General features: G+C 38.3%; 1 protein-coding gene across 4 annotated transcripts in view; it reads right to left on the reverse strand.

The window, feature by feature from the left end:
• Positions 1 to 1,283: 1,283 nt before the first annotated feature.
• sNPF (short neuropeptide F precursor) overlaps positions 1,284 to 18,039 on the reverse strand; it is a 219,454-nt gene continuing 202,698 nt past the window's right edge. For 2 of the 4 annotated variants that reach the window (XM_073967928.1, XM_073967929.1), the window contains exons 4-6: positions 9,636 to 9,754; positions 8,851 to 9,572; positions 1,284 to 2,915 (exon numbers count right to left, since the gene is read on the reverse strand). In XM_073967928.1, the coding sequence (XP_073824029.1) occupies positions 2,853 to 2,915; positions 8,851 to 9,572; positions 9,636 to 9,738 (888 nt within the window). In that variant the 5' untranslated portion in view covers positions 9,739 to 9,754 and the 3' untranslated portion in view covers positions 1,284 to 2,852. Of the gene's footprint in view, positions 2,919 to 8,850; positions 9,573 to 9,635; positions 9,755 to 18,039 lie in introns of all 4 variants that reach the window. The other 2 variants (XM_073967926.1, XM_073967927.1) reach the window with 1 other exon arrangement.

Here is an 18,039-nt window from a genome sequence, read left to right on the forward strand (position 1 = left end):
TCTGGTCAATGGTGGACTTGCCAGGTATAAAGCCGCATTGGTATGGATCAATTATTTTGTTGACCATGGGCTTTAGTCGTTCGCACAATATCCCTGACACTATCTTGTAGGCGATAGGGAGAAGAATTATGTCCCTATAGTTGGAGCATAAAGTCTTATCTCCTTTCCTATGGACGGGACACAGGATGCTCAGGTTCCAATCGTCGGATACGCGTTCTTCCTGCCAGATGCAGCTAACTAGCTGATGCATACACCTTATCAGCGTGTCGCCTCCGATTTTAAACAGCTCTGCTGGTTGGCGATCAGCTCCTGCAGCCGGTTCTTCAGCCGGTTTATTGCTGTCTTAACCTCATCTTGGCCGGGTGGTATGCATTCAATACCATCTTCTGGGATTGGATCTGTGGTATCTTCGTCTACTTCGCTACTATTGGATACCAACAGTTTGGAAAAATGCTATTTCCATATCCTTAGCACACTATCTGTATCAGTTACCAGATTAACTGACTGGTCTCTACAGGAGGATGTGCCAGTTCCAAAGCCATACGTTTGATGTTTCAGTCTTTGGTAGAATTTTTAGACTTCATTCTGTCTCCTGTACATCTCGATTTCTCCTCCCTCCTTTTCTCCCGATACCTCTCTCGTGCGCTACGCGTTGCTACGTATTGTAAAGTTGCCCTATATGCCGCATTTCTCTCTTCGGTAGCAGCACGACACTTCTGGTCATACCATAGATTCCTTGATGGAGGTCTCTGGTATCCAAGTACTGATTTTGTGGCTGTTTACATGGAGTGGACAATATTTTGCCATTGTCCTGATATGTTATCGGGACGAGGAGTGCTTTGATTAAGCAGTTGGGCCAGTTGAGTGGAATATGCTGTGACTATCTGTTGTGATTGCAGCTTACCAATGTACAACTTCCGTGTTGTGTCTGTTCGCATTTGTTTGCTACGTTTGTAATTTGGTAAATCTGGCTTTTAGATTAGCGGATATTTCCCAAATTTATGTACATATTTCGAGGATTTTTTGTCATATTTTCGAAATAAGATTGCTGTCATTTAATATTGTGTGTTCCCAGCGGATACAAAAGCTCCATTCGGAAATTTGTAATTATTGGTTCATGTTTTGGAGAGAACAACGATGACGCCCTATATGAACTCTTTTAAAGGGAGTATTATTAGTTATGGTATTCTGTACCTGTACCTGGAATAGGAGCAAGAGCTAAGTAATTTCACCGTTCTTACCTGTTTAAAGTTATGCCTTTTAAAAACAATAACAAATATCAATTTGTTTGTTTGTTAAGTTAGACGTGTTTTTATTTGAGTTTTTTTTTTCTTTTCAAAATTAAATTTTTAAATTCATCAATTTCTATAATAATAACCAATTTGTCGTTAAATATATTGTTGTTGTTGTTAATTTTGTTCAGTGTTACAATGTGTAAATGTGATTTACTAGGCGTGTGTACATTAATTTTGGTTTTATACATATGTGTATGTATGTATGAGTTACAATACCACTTTAATATATATTTTTGTAATAATTTCCTCATTTATTTATATGGTTGGGAGTGGTAAAATGTTGTTGCTATTTACATTTATTTAATTATTTTTTAATTATTATTTTTTAGAATACATATATTTTTGCGAAAATGTTTGTAGGGGATTAGGGTGAAAATTTAAATAGACATTGCAGTTTTCTCTTTTGAAAATTATGGTTAGAAAATTTGGTAGGACATTTAATTTAATAAAATAGAGGATATTTTTTGTTTTGATTATAAGACATGGGCTGAAAAATCACGAGATTCTATTTTTGGTATTTTATAAGTAGTTCAAATTGTTTTTTTTTTTTCAGATACCAAAAGTAGTACAGCTGTTTGTAAGAAATTATAATTAAAAATATTAAAATTATATAATGTGGGTCGATAATATGTCTCTGAGACATTTCAGGTGTTGTTTTAATTTTAATTCTCGTTACATTTCAGGCCATGTCTTAGAGAAAAAGATTTTTGTTGTTGTTTCGTTTTGATTTTTAAAGTGATACTGTGATAACAGACATGATTTTGGGTTTTGTTTTTCAAGAGGAAAATACATTGAAATATAACAATACATTACAAATACATTTGTATATAAATATATATTTTTTAGATTTGGGATTTTATTATTTTTAATGATGGTGTAAATTAAAAAATATTTTTCCCAATTAGAAGTTGTTGTAAACAGTTACATATTTATTTAAGACAAGATTTGAGGGAAGGTCATTATATTTCCTAATAGAGGGGGGCCAACATGTTTTCCTTTGCTAATTTAACTCTAAAAAGTGTTTTGAAAAATAATACTTTGTTGTTGTTATGACTTAAATTCTAAAATCAAAAGAGGTTTTCTTTATGTGAGATTTTTCTATTTACAATAGTTGAGAAATAAAAAAAAGAAATAATCCTAAAGAGAAAAAATCTAAAAAATCAGTTTTGAATATATAAATAAAAAATCAGTTTTTGTGATTTTTCTTGCTGCCTTCGATTTGTTTCCATAGTTAATGTTTATGGACATTTTATTTCATTTGTTTGTGTGATATTTAATTAAGTTGTATTTAGTTATATAATTTTTATTTTTAATATTTCTTTATATTTTGATGATTGATTTTTGCTTTACTGTATTTTGTCATTTTGTATTGAATATGAATATTTTTCCAAAAAAGAAGAATTGGAGTTTGGTTGTTGTTTGTTTTTTGTGTTATTATACATTTAATAATATTTTTTCCATTTATAATTGAAGTCATTCAGTTTAAATTTCAAATCCGTTCATTATCCTTAAAATTCAGAGTTGATTCAGTTGAGGTGTTTCATTGTTGTCTTGAATTTAGTCTTTATTTTGTAATTGGTTTTCGGTCTTCTCAACGTTATTGGTGATCGGTGATAATTTCTTCTGGAAAGAATGTTAGATAAAGGCATTATTAACATTGAAATTGGGAAGGAAGAATAAGCAAAAAGGACATTAATAAATAATATATTCACATTTTAGTGTAAAAATTTATTCAGTTTTCTAGCATAGAATATCTAAACAAGAGATGACAGATTAACGGTGTTCGTGTTTTAATTGGAAATGGCATGCTTTCATCAGTTATGTATATTAGAAAAAAAAAAAAATACTCCGGAGGTCATACTATCTATCGATTGTTATGCGTGACTAGACAATATGTGGGCAATGAATCACTAAAATGTTCTTAATGATAGACCTTTGCGTTTGACATGTCGCTGTATCAGATAGACAAAAGGCTACAGGTCATTGCACAATGGTTAACTTGCCATACACGCACTCAGCAGTAATATGTCTAGGTCACAGGGAGGGCAAGACTTAATTATCGATTACATAACATTTTGTATTCGATAGGGCATAATGCGTCTTTCATTGAAGCCTATAATCGGAAAATACCAACGAGCATTCCTTAAAAAAAATGGACGACGGGCTTAACAACCCGTGGAGCCCATGTGAATTCCCAGAGTGTCTGTCACGAATCGAGAGGCTCTCGGGTCAGCGCCTGTTTTCCCAGTTTACGGACGACTGTGAAAAATAAATAATATTCACATTCTCTCTAGAGAACGTTGTAAGTCATGGGCTTCCGGCGTTTTGGTCAAAAATCACCACTATGAAAAATGGGAAATGAAAACGGAAACCTCTTCAGAAACGTTTTCAGGGCTACAATCGCCGAATCTGCATTTGGAATGGCTGGTCTGATGAACGATGGAAAAGATTATTCACTGTAATGAAGCTTCCATGAAATGAGTCATGTTTAGACAACGGAATCCTATGCAAATGCATATATGCATATTGCATATTTTGCATATCGTGCATATTTTGACATATTTTTACATATTTGCATAAAATGAGCATATGCAAAAACATATGCAAGGATTTGTGACTAGAATATCCCACAGAAATGGCTGAAATTTGGTATTATGTCTTCGTTGTGGGTATGAATCTTTACAGCTGAAATATGTCCGCATAGGCCCACGTCTTCACGTCGATTTACGACATTTTGAAGGTTGTTTGACCCGACGACCGCGGAGCCGACAGCCACCCGAGTGTATAACCGACAACTGCCGAGCTGAGGGCCATCCGATTACCCCCAGCCGAGTCGTATAGAGCCGAGTCACACCCGACAACTGCCAAGCCGAAAGCCACCCGATTGCCCCGAGCCGACAGCAAACCGAGTATTGTGGAGCCGAGCCATACAGTACACCCTACAACTACTACAACACAAACGAACTCAACTAATAACTCATACTGCATCCATTTTCCTCACATATATTATTCGTCTAACAAACACCAAGAGTGTATAATAAAGATTTAAATCGTAAACACTCGTGTTTTACTTAAGATTTGTGGGTCCTTTGGTCGACCCTGCCAGCGACTAAGCCTATATCAGCCCTAGAGAAAAAATAAATTAATCGCCAGTGAGGATTCGTCGAGTTTGGATGTGAACGATTTCTTAAGTCCAGAATCGCTTAGTTGGATATATTTGCTGAAGCGAGAGCATTTAGTTCAACAAAGTAAGAAGGCTTGACTTGAAACAGAAGGATATACCGTAGAGTACCTGCGAAAACAACTCAGCAAGCACATCAGGGAAAAACGTACGCGTGCAACAGCTGAGAACTTATTGCGCGAACTAGAAAACAAAGTGAAAGCTTCACTGCCCGTATATCAACCCGAAACTTCGATAGCGGTCCTTACTACGACAGATAATCGAACCGATCTTCACCCCCTCGTATTCGTATATCTGGTCGTTTTCGGACGGAGCTTCTCTAAGCATCTGAATATACTGGAGATCGTCTTTAAGAGGCTACAGAACGCCGGAATGCAAATTAACGTCCAAAAATACGAGTTTGTCCTGAAAGCGATAAAATATCTAGGCCACATAGTGATGCCCGAAGGCATTCGCAACGATTCCGACAAAGTGGAGGCGGTACAAAAACTTCCTCCTCCAAATAAACAGAAGAAGATACGACGCATATTGGGAATGGCATCGTGGTATAGACGGTTTGTACCAAAGTTCGCATAGGTCACGAGTCCACTCAACCAGCTCCAGAAGAAATCGGCCAAATGGGGAATGGGGCAGAAGCCTTTGTCAATTTAAAGGATATCCTGACCGAAGCGCCAGTGTTGGTCTGCCCCGACTTTCCTCGTCAATTTTTCCTGCAAACTGACGCCAGCTTGGATAACTTGGGAGTAGTGCAGTTCCAACGCCACTGGGAACACGAGTCTGTAATTGCGTACTCTAGTCGCTCCTACACCGAACTCGAAAAAAATATTCTACAACAGAACAGAAATACCTAGCCATTCTCTGGGTCATAAAAAAGACGAGATCGTATGTAGAGGGTTATACATATACCGTTATAACCGATCATCAATCGCTAAAGTTTAAATGTAACAGCCGATACTCTGTCCCAAGCCCCTCTACCGGCCACCGATGAATGTTTTCGCACTCGCCACCATGCCTAAGGATTGGTATACACAAATGATGAAAAGGGTAGCTCTAGAGGGCCATAAACATCCATACATCCAAGTTATAGAAGGACATTTATACAAACACATACCACGCCAGAGTGCATTCCCTCTTTCCGAATGGAAACGGTGTGTACCAGCAAAGATACGAGCAGATGTACTCCATGACCATTAAAACTCTCTGCATACCGGCCACTTTGGCGTGCTCAAAACCTTGCAGGCCTATTCTGTAACTTTTATCGATTGAAAAGTTGTTGTTTGTTTTTGTAACAACTACAAAACAAACAAATGAAATTGTTGTAAAATAAACAATGAGTAAAGTTGATAAAAAGTTACTGAATAGGGGGGCTGGTATGTCTAGACGTACGAAACTACATCCGAAGCTGCGAAACATGTGCGCGGTACTAAGCCGAATTGAAAGCTCCGTGTAGATTTATGCATACAGTGTAATGTTCAGCACCTTGGCAACTCGTATGTGCAGATTTCATTGGGCCGCTCCCAAGATCTAAGAAGGGTAACATCCCGTTATTGGTAATAATAGACATATTCAGTCGGTGGGTGGAACTGGTTGCGAAAAGGAGAGCCACCGCTCAGGACGTCGTCAAGGCGCTTAAAGAATAAATCATATATAGTTTCGGTTGCCCGGAGCTGTCCTTAACGGATAATGGTGTACAGTTCACCAGCATTTTTCGTGAAAATGCACCTTTGACCCCATACAAATTACTATGGAAACAAAGATCGCAAGGTTGGTATGGGTTAACCTTAACCGATCGCCATAAAATTGTATAAATAAAGTTTTTGGATCAAATGGAAAAAAATTTGAGTGGTAGGAAATCTTAACAAAACAATTTTTTTGGGCCACTCTAGTGTATATATCCACTTTAGCCTAAAAGCTTTGTGCATATACCAGTAAAAGGGCGTTAAGTTCTGCCGGGTCGAACTTTTCATACCCTCCACCACGAGTTGTATTGAAGCAAAATTGAATATTTTTTCCTTTAGAAGACGAAAAAACTGAAATAACACAATAACTCCAGTGTAAAACCTTCGAAATACGTTAAATCGGGAGGCTATATAAGAAAACGTGGACCTATACTATACCCACAACGAAGACCAAATGCCAAATCTCAGGCATTTCGATGTGGCATTGAGAGAACAACCTTCAAAATACCGAAAATCGGGATGTACCGTTCTATGGTGGATTTATCACACGTGCCCATTTTCAATACCAAACATCATCGGTGAAATAGAAACGATTATACGGACAGATTGAATGGCATGGTTACATCGACTTAGAATTTTATACCGATCAATGATCCTATGTGGTACAAGCGGAATGAAAAATTTTACGAGGTCTGACAAAAAAAACCTTATTTTAAATATAGTTTTGGGAAGAGATAAAATGGGGACCAAGTCCCTTGAATACGGTGGTTGAAGCATGATAACGGTTTTGTTTATGGCCAAAAAACTCACGCACAAGCATCTATGTGTGAGCTGGTGCGGTATCATGGTGCAAAATCCATTATTAGTTAGCACCATCTGGCAGGAAGAACAAGTACCCGACGATTGGAACCTGAGTATCCTGTGCCCCGTCCACAAGAAGGGAGATAAGACTGTATGCTCTAACTATAGGGGCATAAGTCTACTCCCCATTGCCTACAAGATCGTGTCAGGGATATTGTGCGAACGACTAAAGCCTATGGTCAACGAGATAATTGGACCATACCAATGCGGCTTTAGACCTGGCAAGTCCATCATTGACAAGATATTTACCCTGCGGCAAATCCTGGAGAAGACCCAAGAGATGCAGATCGACACCTACCACCTTTTTGTCGATTATAAAGCAGCCTTCGACAGCCCGCTGCGTTCAAAGGTATTCCAAGCCATGTCTGAATTTGGTATTCCCGCAAAGCTCATCCGGCTTTGTAAAATGACTTTAACTGACACGAGGTCCTCAGTTAAAATAGGAAAGAACCTCTCCGAAGAGTTTGGTACCAAAAGAGGTTTCAGACGAGGAGACAGTCTTTCGTGTGACCTCTTCAACATCCTGCTAGAAAAGGTTATACGAGAGGCAAACGTCAAAAGAAGTGGCACAATCTACTACCCGTGCTGATGTATGGCTCCGAAGCCTGGGTACTTGCGCAAGCAGACATGGCAGTGCTTGGTGTGTTTGAGAGAAAAATTCTTCGAAAGATCTACGGACCAATCTGCGTTGACGCTGAATATCGACGTCGCATGTACCACGAGCTGTATCTGCTATACAACGACATCAATATTGTTAAACGTATCGAGATGCAGCGATTGCGTTGGCTAGGCCATATCATAAGAATGAGCGATGATGAACCCGCTAAAAAGGCGTATAAATACGGCATATAAATGGTGGTGCACGGAGAATTGGCAGGCCAAGGAATAGATGGCGCAAACAAATGGATGATGAGATGACAAGGCTCGGTATTCCTGAGTGCGAAGCAACAAATAGAGAGGAATGGAGATCTCTTCTTGGTTCGGCCTATAGAACAAATGTTCTGTAATGGGCCAGCTAAGTAAGTAAGTATTTGAGAGAAATTTCCTTCGAAAGATATATATTCCCGGCAACCATCCATTTTAGTAGGTCACCGTATGATTTAGAGCTTTTGGACCATTCTGTCAGGAAGAATACTTGCCCACGATAAACACAACATCGCTGTAAATAGGACCATAAGTACTACATTCAATGAACTAAAGCTTAAACTGAACTTAAGCGAAGTTTTTGAATTTTGTTTTACGATGTGCAACTTTTGGTCACTTCGAATACTCAATTCGTAACTTATAGAGCTCATTAGACATTTGGTGCCGGAAGGGTTTTTAGGGCTTTCTGGTTATTATCTCAGGAAGTATAAACTTGCTCCAGAAAAAAATGTACTTCGAGGACAACCTGCTCCAAAAAATTTAAAGTACGGATTTATTGACGAACTATGTATATAGAGTAACCCTAGAATATACCATTGATCTATTCAATTTTTCTGTCCGGAACGCTAATTTCAGGTGCATAATCGAAATCACTTAATCCTTTTAATCCGCCAATATGCGGGAAATGGTGCTAAATCTGGTTTGTTCCAGGCAACATGATAGGGAACCTGATATCCCTGACTACATAACAGAGTCCTATTCTATTCGCAGGACTATTAAGCGATAATGCAAAGTATAAATAAATTCAAATAAAGTACAAATTCACGACATATCGGGTAAAAATATGAACTCGGATGGAGACTTACATAAATGTTGTGTATATAACCTTATTTAAACGAATTGGACAAACGCAACCTGTAACATCCTCCCCAAGTTAAATTATGAAATATTGCTTATTCTAAATTCTCACCTTCTCCTCTAGTTCCACTTTAGTTTTATTATCATTCTTTGTTTGTGCAGTACGACCACCGGTGCTGCGACCCCAACGTAGACGCAATGGTGCTGGCTTACGTATGGCACGTTCAAATTCATCCATATCATTTTCCATCGATGAGGAATCGTCATTGTTATTGGGCGAATTGGCTTCTTGGAATTGCCGTAAAGTCAACAATAAATTTCTCAATTTCTGGGAATGTAACAAAGAATTATAGAAATCTTCATCGCCGTTATTCGATCCGTCAACATCTTCATTTTCCATATTATCAGCAGCAGACAAATCACTTTGGTATGGTAGACTGCGACCAAACCTCAATCGCTGTGGTTTACGGACGACACGTTCATAATAATTATCGAAAATATCATTGTAATCATCACTGGAGGCGGTGCTGCCAGCTTCAACATTTTGTCGGGCATTCATCAATAAATCAAAGGGACTGTGTAGAGGCATGGTGGGATCACTACGTCTACCAAAGCGTAAACGTAACGATGGAGATCGTATGGGTTTTTGATTGACATCACCAAACCAACGTTTTTCGGGTAGTTGAGTCAACATTTCGGGGTCGCTACGCCTACCAAAACGCAATCTTAACGAAGGTGATCGCTGAGCCTTACGCTCCACTTGATGATTGGGAAAGGCTATGGGTCCAATATATTCACGTTGCAAGAGATTGTCATACAACGAATTAAGGGAATCTGTTGAAGAGAAAAACGTGTTTAGTTTGTATAATAGAAGCGGGAAATTTATTTGTGTCTTACCTCCTCCATCCCTCGCCATATCTGCTGCAACTGCACTGTGGGCCAATACCATTAATAATGTCCCAAAAGAAAGTTTATACAAAATATGATTTTGGAAATACATTTTCTTAATTTTGGATCTGAAAATAAAAAGAAAATCAATCTTTTATCAATTGTTGTTTTTTTTTAGAATTTTTTGGATTTTTGGATTTTTTTAAAGAATTTTTTCTAAGCTTGCTTCGGCTTTATAGGCGTGGATTTTTTAAAGAATTTTATCCAAGCTTGCTTCGGCTTTATAGGCGTGGATTTTTTAAAGAATTTTCTCCAAGCTTGCTTGGGCCTTATAGACGTGGATTTTTTTAAAGATTTTTTTCTAAGCTTGCTTCGGCTTTATAGGCGTGGATTTTTTTAAAGAATTTTCTCTAAGCTTGCTTTGGCCTTATGGGCGTGGATTTTTTTAAAGAATTTTCTCTAAGCTTGCTTTGGCCTTATGGGCGTGGATTTTTTAAAGAATTTTCTCTAAGCTTGCTTTGACCTTATGGGCGTGGATTTTTTAAAGAATTTTCTCTAAGCTTGCTTTGGCCTTATGGGCGTGGATTTTTTAAAGAATTTTCTCTAAGCTTGCTTTGGCCTTATGGGCGTGGATTTTTTAAAGAATTTTCTCTAAGCTTGCTTTGGCCTTATGGGCGTGGATTTTTTAAAGAATTTTCTCTAAGCTTGCTTTGGCCTTATGGGCGTGGATTTTTTAAAGAATTTTCTCTAAGCTTGCTTTGGCCTTATGGGCGTGGATTTTTTAAAGAATTTTCTCTAAGCTTGCTTTGGCCTTATGGGCGTGGATTTTTTAAAGAATTTTCTCTAAGCTTGCTTTGGCCTTATGGGCGTGGATTTTTTAAAGAATTTTCTCTAAGCTTGCTTTGGCCTTATGGGCGTGGATTTTTTAAAGAATTTTCTCTAAGCTTGCTTTGGCCTTATGGGCGTGGATTTTTTAAAGAATTTTCTCTAAGCTTGCTTTGGCCTTATGGGCGTGGATTTTTTAAAGAATTTTCTCTAAGCTTGCTTTGGAGTTATGGGCGTGGATTTTTTAAAGAAATTTCTCTAAGCTTGCTTTGGCCTTATGGGCGTGGATTTTTTAAAGAAATTTCTCTAAGCTTGCTTTGGCCTTATGGGCGTGGATTTTTTAAAGAATTTTCTCTAAGCTTGCTTTGGCCTTATGGGCGTGGATTTTTTTTAAGAATTTTCTCTGCGTTTGCTTTGGCCTTATGGGCGTGGATTTTTTTAAGAATTTTCTCTGCGTTTGCTTTGGCCTTATGGGCGTGGATTTTTTTTAAGAATTTTCTCTGCGTTTGCTTTGGCTTTATAGGCGTGGATTTTTTAAAGAATTTTCTCTAAGCTTGCTTTGGCCTTATGGGCGTGGATTTTTTAAAGAATTTTCTCTAAGCTTGCTTTGGCCTTATGGGCGTGGATTTTTTAAAGAATTTTCTCTAAGCTTGCTTTGGCCTTATGGGCGTGGATTTTTTAAAGAAATTTCTCTAAGCTTGCTTTGGCCTTATGGGCGTGGATTTTTTTAAAGAATTTTCTCTAAGCTTGCTTTGCCTTATGGGCGTGGATTTTTTAAAGAATTTTCTCTAAGCTTGCTTTGGCCTTATGGGCGTGGATTTTTTAAAGAATTTTCTCTAAGCTTGCTTTGGCCTTATGGGCGTGGATTTTTTAAAGAATTTTCTCTAAGCTTGCTTTGGCCTTATGGGCGTGGATTTTTTAAAGAATTTTCTGTAAGCTTGCTTTGGCCTTATGGGCGTGGATTTTTTAAAGAATTTTCTCTAAGCTTGCTTTGGTCTTATGGGCGTGGATTTTTTAAAGAATTTCTCTAAGCTTGCTTTGGTCTTATGGGCGTGGATTTTTTAAAGAATTTTCTCTAAGCTTGCTTTGGCCTTATGGGCGTGGATTTTTTAAAGAATTTTCTCTAAGCTTGCTTTGGCCTTATGGGCGTGGATTTTTTAAAGAATTTTCTCCAAGTTTGCTTTGGCCTTATGGGCGTGGATTTTTTAAAGAATTTTCTCTAAGCTTGCTTTGGCCTTATGGGCGTGGATTTTTTAAAGAATTTTCTCTAAGCTTGCTTTGGCCTTATGGGCGTGGATTTTTTAAAGAATTTTCTCCAAGTTTGCTTTGGCCTTATGGGCGTGGATTTTTTAAAGAATTTTCTCTAAGCTTGCTTTGGCCTTATGGGCGTGGATTTTTTAAAGAATTTTCTCTAAGCTTGCTTTGGCCTTATGGGCGTGGATTTTTTAAAGAATTTTCTCCAAGTTTGCTTTGGCCTTATGGGCGTGGATTTTTTAAAGAATTTTCTCTAAGCTTGCTTTGGCCTTATGGGCGTGGATTTTTTAAAGAATTTTCTCCAAGTTTGCTTTGGCCTTATGGGCGTGGATTTTTTAAAGAATTTTCTCCAAGTTTGCTTTGGCCTTATGGGCGTGGATTTTTTAAAGAATTTTCTCCAAGTTTGCTTTGGCCTTATGGGCGTGGACTTTTTAAAGAATTTTCTCCAAGTTTGCTTTGGCCTTATGGGCGTGGACTTTTTAAAGAATTTTCTCCAAGTTTGCTTTGGCCTTATGGGCGTGGATTTTTTAAAGAATTTTCTCCAAGTTTGCTTTGGCCTTATGGGCGTGGACTTTTTAAAGAATTTTCTCCAAGTTTGCTTTGGCCTTATGGCGTGGACTTTTTAAAGAATTTTCTCCAAGTTTGCTTTGGCCTTATGGGCGTGGATTGTTTAAAGCATTTTTTAAAGCTTGAAATTGCATCTGCTCCTATTTCCTATTTGTGCTCTTATTTATATTTCATATTTAAAGTTATATTTGTGTGTAATCTCCAATACGCTCTATAGAATGAAAATTACATCCAGACATGCCATATCACGAGTTGTAAAATTTGGATCAAGGAACAACCAGCCTTGATGCTAGTTGATTGTGTGAGTGTTTGAAAGCATTAAGGATGCCAATAACATGTAAAGTGTGGTACTTCAGTTGTTATAAAATGTGTTTACTTTGCACAAATGTGTCGGAATTTGAATATAAAGTGGTGATTTCCTCCCAGGGAAGAACAATAACATAAAGAAAAGATGAGTGCAGATTCTTGTTGTTATTGTTGTAATGGATGGTAGTTGGATTTTTAGGTTCTGTTTGAAATGCAAAGAAATTTGCTTTTGATGTAAGTTTGTTGTTTTGCATTTAAAAAAAACAATGGCATAATTGTAACAAAAGTTCTTCATTTGTTTAAGTCAATTGAGTTGCAACCTTTTGCCAACCTCTTTAATATTTTAAAAAGCAAAGTGTCTTTTGTAATTCCTGTAAATTTCTTTCTGTCTTTTTCTCATCAGAATAAATTTATTTTGTTTGCAAAGCCTTTCAAAGTTGTTATTTAATTGCTAAAATATTGAAGATAATATTCCTCCTACTGGCCAGCACGAATATGTACGAGTATGTATGTTAAAGATCAGAAAGACATTGTCTGCTGACTCAGCTACACTCTTCCTGCATGTGCATCATGCTGCAGTGGAAGCATTTAACAGTATTTATAAATTATTCATAAATGACAAGGTCGTAGCTCAATGGAAGGATATCCTTGTGTATTGTTGTAGGTTTTGTTGTGAAAGACAATAACAAGGATAATAAAAATGAAATTGCTGTCAGGAGGGAACATCAACAATGGACAGATATATTTGTAGGTATTCGTTGAAGTGGACCTCTGAAGTAATTAACTGGAGAATGAGTATGTGTTAACACACTCCCTCCTCACCTTATGGTGAAGTTTAAGTTTCGTCGGTTAAATAAATAATATCCGGTTGATAGTGAAGCTTATAAACGCGGCAAAGTCCCCTAATGTTGACGAACTCGCAAATGTTTAATGGACCTTGAGGTAAGAGTTTTGTTGTGGGCTTATTATTAGCCAGTTTCAACCCCACTGATAAGAGTAAATTATTCTAGACAATGACTAGTAAACCAAGGACATATTTTACTATCGATCTGAGGTAGGATCGACCGTAAAACTGCCGAAAATCGTAAGGTACCGTTCTATGGGGGCTATATGCAGACACGGACCACGGAAATTTCAGGCAGAAAGTTGTATACCCCCAATGAAGACTTAATTCCAAATTTCAGCCATTTCGGTGGGAAGCCACAACCTTTAAAAATACCAAAAATCGGGGATACCGTTCTATGTGGGCTATACAAAAACGTAGACCTATACCGACAAATTTCAGGCGGAAAGTTTAATACCCCCAAATTACGGCCATTTCGGTGGTATATTGTGGCCACAACCTTCAAAATACCCAAAATCGGGAAGAACCGTTCTATGGGGGCTATATGAAGGCGTGCACCTATACCGAAAAATATAAAGTGGGACGTTTTATACCACCAACGAAAACTAAATACCAAATTTCAGCCATTTGTGTAGGATAATGGGGAAAAATCGGGAAATCGGGAGGTACCGTTCTAGGGGGCTTATATGTAGACACTGACATATACCAACAAATTTCAGGTAGAAAGTTTTATATCCCCACAAAGACTAAATTCCAAATTTCAGCCATTTCGGTGAGATATTTAAGCCACTAACGTCAAAATACCGAAAATCCGGTATACCGTTCTATAGGGGGCTATATAAAACATGGACATATACCGACAAATTTCAGGTGGAAAGATTTATACCCAAAACGAATACAAACAACCAAATTTGAGCGAGTTCGGTAGTATATTGAGGCCACATTCTTCAAAATACCGAGGAGCGGGAGGGTACCGTTATATGTAGACACGGACCTATACCAACAAATTTCAGGTATATAAAATGGAAGGTTTTATACCCCAATGACGACTAAATACCAAGTTTCAGTCATTTCGGTAGGATAATGAGGCTAAAACCTTAAAAATACCGAAAATCGGGAGGTACTGTTCTATGGGGGCTATTTGAAGACGTAGATCTATGGCGACAAATTTCGGGTGAAAAAATTTATACCGCCAACGAAGTCTAAAAACCGAATTTCACCATTTCAGTAGGATAATGAGGCTAAAATCTTCAAAATACCGAAAATTGGAAGGTACCGTTCTATGGGGGCCATATGAAGTCGATATGACTTCAAACATCCTAGGAGAATTTTATGCTTATCAAGAATATACACTTTAAGGAATCTACGACGAATATTTCGATGTGTTACAAATGGCATATTATGGTGGAGGGTATAATTACCCTCGCATTTTCCACGTTTCTGATTTCATTATTTCTTAAGCTTCATTCTTAAGTGGAAAAGTAGTCGTAATTCCAGGCACTGTGTGTGTCATTTAATAAATGCAGTCAAATCATTTGGGATGGGGTATTAGGTTGTCCCTACTATATTATCATTCTATGTGATGTTATTTTAACAATGTTTATTTAGAGTAGCAAAAGTGTTGTTTCAACAACACTTGCTGCTAAAATAAGTAGAAAATGTGACTGTTGCAACAACTCACAAAGGCGCCTCAACGTCTGAATGCAAATTTTTCTTGTTTAAATGCAGGGAATTTGCTGTTTCAACTGATGTATGATAACGTGAGTGATGTATGATGACTCTCTGATGATGATGATGAAATGTCTTCTTTTTATGAAAGTGCATGATGATACTTAAAAAAATGTAGTAAAACATTCTTAATAATATTTGCAGATATTTTAACATATTTTATTATTAGCTTACTAAAGACATAGATGAAAATTATAATTTAATGTTATAAAACACAATCAGGACATTCATGAATAACAATTCGTAAGTATTCTTTCCAGACGCATATTTTTACTTTATTTAATAATAGGTATATGCCGAAAACATACTCAGACCTTTTTCAACAAATTTCATATTAAACGAGTAAGGAAAAGATCAAATCGGGCGGGCCTATTATATATAATTGTTCCACAAACATCCCAGACGGGACAGGGGAGACTTCTCTCATATCAATGAGTGCACCCCGATTCATATTAGCTCAATGCAATACTGTTTATTGCCGAGTCCGAACGGCGTGTCCTAAGGACACCACTTGTAGAGAAGTTTTACATGGCTGAAATACTCAGCAAATGTCGCTACAACATCACTGAGGGGTATTTTGCCACCATTGAAAATTTGATGTTGCCTGGCCTGGGAATCGAACCCACGACCTTTAGCGTGCAAGGCGGGTGTGCATACCATTGCACCACAGTGGCACCCGCGGGCCTATTATATTTCAATATAATATTTGAAAAAAAAAAATATTTGAAAAATATATTTTTATATATTTTTCAAATTTTATCAAAATGTCTGTTTAATTTTGTGTTTGGTACGTAAAATATATGTAATCAGCTGAAAATATAAATGCAGGTAAATCCAAACCCGAACCGTTTCAAAATAATTTGCGTAATTTCTTTCTACTACAAATACCGTCGTCACATTTTTAAAATTTCATTAAAATTGGATATAATCTGTTTGGTGCTTAAAATACTTCAAATCGGTTGAAAGTATTAATAGGAGCTATATCCAAATCAGAAGCCATTTCAATATCATTTGATAAACTAATCTATAGTCCGAATTCGTTGACATTTTCTAAATTTTATCGAATTAGACAGACTTTGTGTGGGTCGTGATCTTCCCCATTTTTTCGATGAATCGGACAATCAATGCGACATCTACGGACTTACAGACGGACATGCATAAACCGACTCAGAAAATGATTCTATGTACTTATATCCCTAAAAGGAACTGATGATGGTGAGGCACCGAGCAACACACAGGAGGATGTCGAAGCCAAACTGGTCGGGATCTTCAATGCTTGCTGGCAAGAGGCAAGGGTAGTCTTTATTCCCAAGCCTGGCTAGGCAAGTTACGCAATACCAAAAGCTTATCGTCCGATAAGTTTAACCTCTTTCGTACTCAAGACAATGGAACGGACAGTCGACGCCATGATAAAGAGTAATATTTCCAACGATATGCTTAAATACATACAACACGCTTATGTAAGAGTTAGATCAGTGGAAACGCCTTACATGAGGTAGTACACCACATAGAGAGAACCTTCGAAATGAAAATGTATACACTAGCTTTATGTATCGACATCGAAGGTGCTTCCAACAACGGAACTAAGTCTTTGCACTAGGTAAGACAATAAACATTACTCCAACAGTTAAGTATCTGGGAGTGATCCTGGAGAGAAAACTGAAATGGAAAGACCACATTAGGAAAGGGCTAATAAAGCCCACAGATGTTGGTCAACATCAACGTTCCGGCCAGCGGCTGCCACCTCACTGTACATATGTTTGTATTTGTTTCGTTTTTCTGTGTTGGGAGCAGCATATAACGGAATGCCTGCTCCGAATTCTTTTGGTCCGTGCCGGGACGGAGGAAATCCCAGGACGGATATATATGTGCTCGGTTTGCCACATCCGCATCTTCACCCACATCCAACCTTCGGTGAGATGCAATAGATGTCAGGAGTGGCTGCATCTAAGGGGTTGCTCTGGACTTATCCGCTTGAGGGACTACGACAGGGACCATGTTGCTGCATGCTGCTAGAAAACAGCCCCCAGTGAGTCGTCATCAGATTACGAAACTCCCTCGTCGTCTGATTATGAGACTCCCCCGCAGTCCCCTCGACACAACCGCACATGCAGCCTTTAACGCCAGCTGTTGTTGTCCCAATCCCGGAAAATTCATTCTTTTTGCAATATAAGTGCAATGGACTCCGAGGTAACATCGAGGAAATAGTAGATTTCATGAGTCGGAGGAATATCAAGGTCGCTGCGATGCCAGAAACTAAGCTCAACAACAACTGTAGCTTGCAACGTTGTCATGGTTACAACGTGCTAAGGGAGTGACCAGAGGGGTACAGCGCCGGCTCAGCAGATTGATAGCTCTACGTTTTGCACGGTCAATGAGGACGCCCCTACCAGAATTAGAGGAGAGTGTCACAGTTCGCCAGACATAACCTGGTCGGACCATCTCCCCATAATTGTATCCATTAGCAGACCACCCGATTTCATCACATCTGAACGCCATACATTCGTCAATCATAGGAAAGCTGATTGGTCGAGTTTCAGAGAGTTCACCAATCACCGTTTCAGAGAACTGCCCAATCCTTCTGATGTTCGGGTAGCGGAAAGGACGTTCCGAGACATCATCACTGCTGTAGCCGCTCGCCCTATCCCCGCTGGTCGAATACCCCAAGTAAGACCAAACTTCCTAGCAGAGGCGACGGGATTAGCAAATGAGCGTGATGATCTTCGTCGAACCAACCAAAATGACCCCAGAGGCAGGGCATAAACGGAACAAGTGGTTAAATCATCTGAAGAGTTGCAACATTGGATCCGGTATAGCTGAATTGTGGGCAACGGTTAAGTCACTCTCAAACCCTGGAAGAAGGGACGATAGGACCTCAGTCACGTTTGG

Source organism: Musca autumnalis, unplaced genomic scaffold (assembly GCF_047663935.1).
Source record: "Musca autumnalis isolate F117 unplaced genomic scaffold, ASM4766393v1 scaffold_2, whole genome shotgun sequence".
NCBI classification, from domain to species: domain Eukaryota; kingdom Metazoa; phylum Arthropoda; class Insecta; order Diptera; family Muscidae; genus Musca; species Musca autumnalis.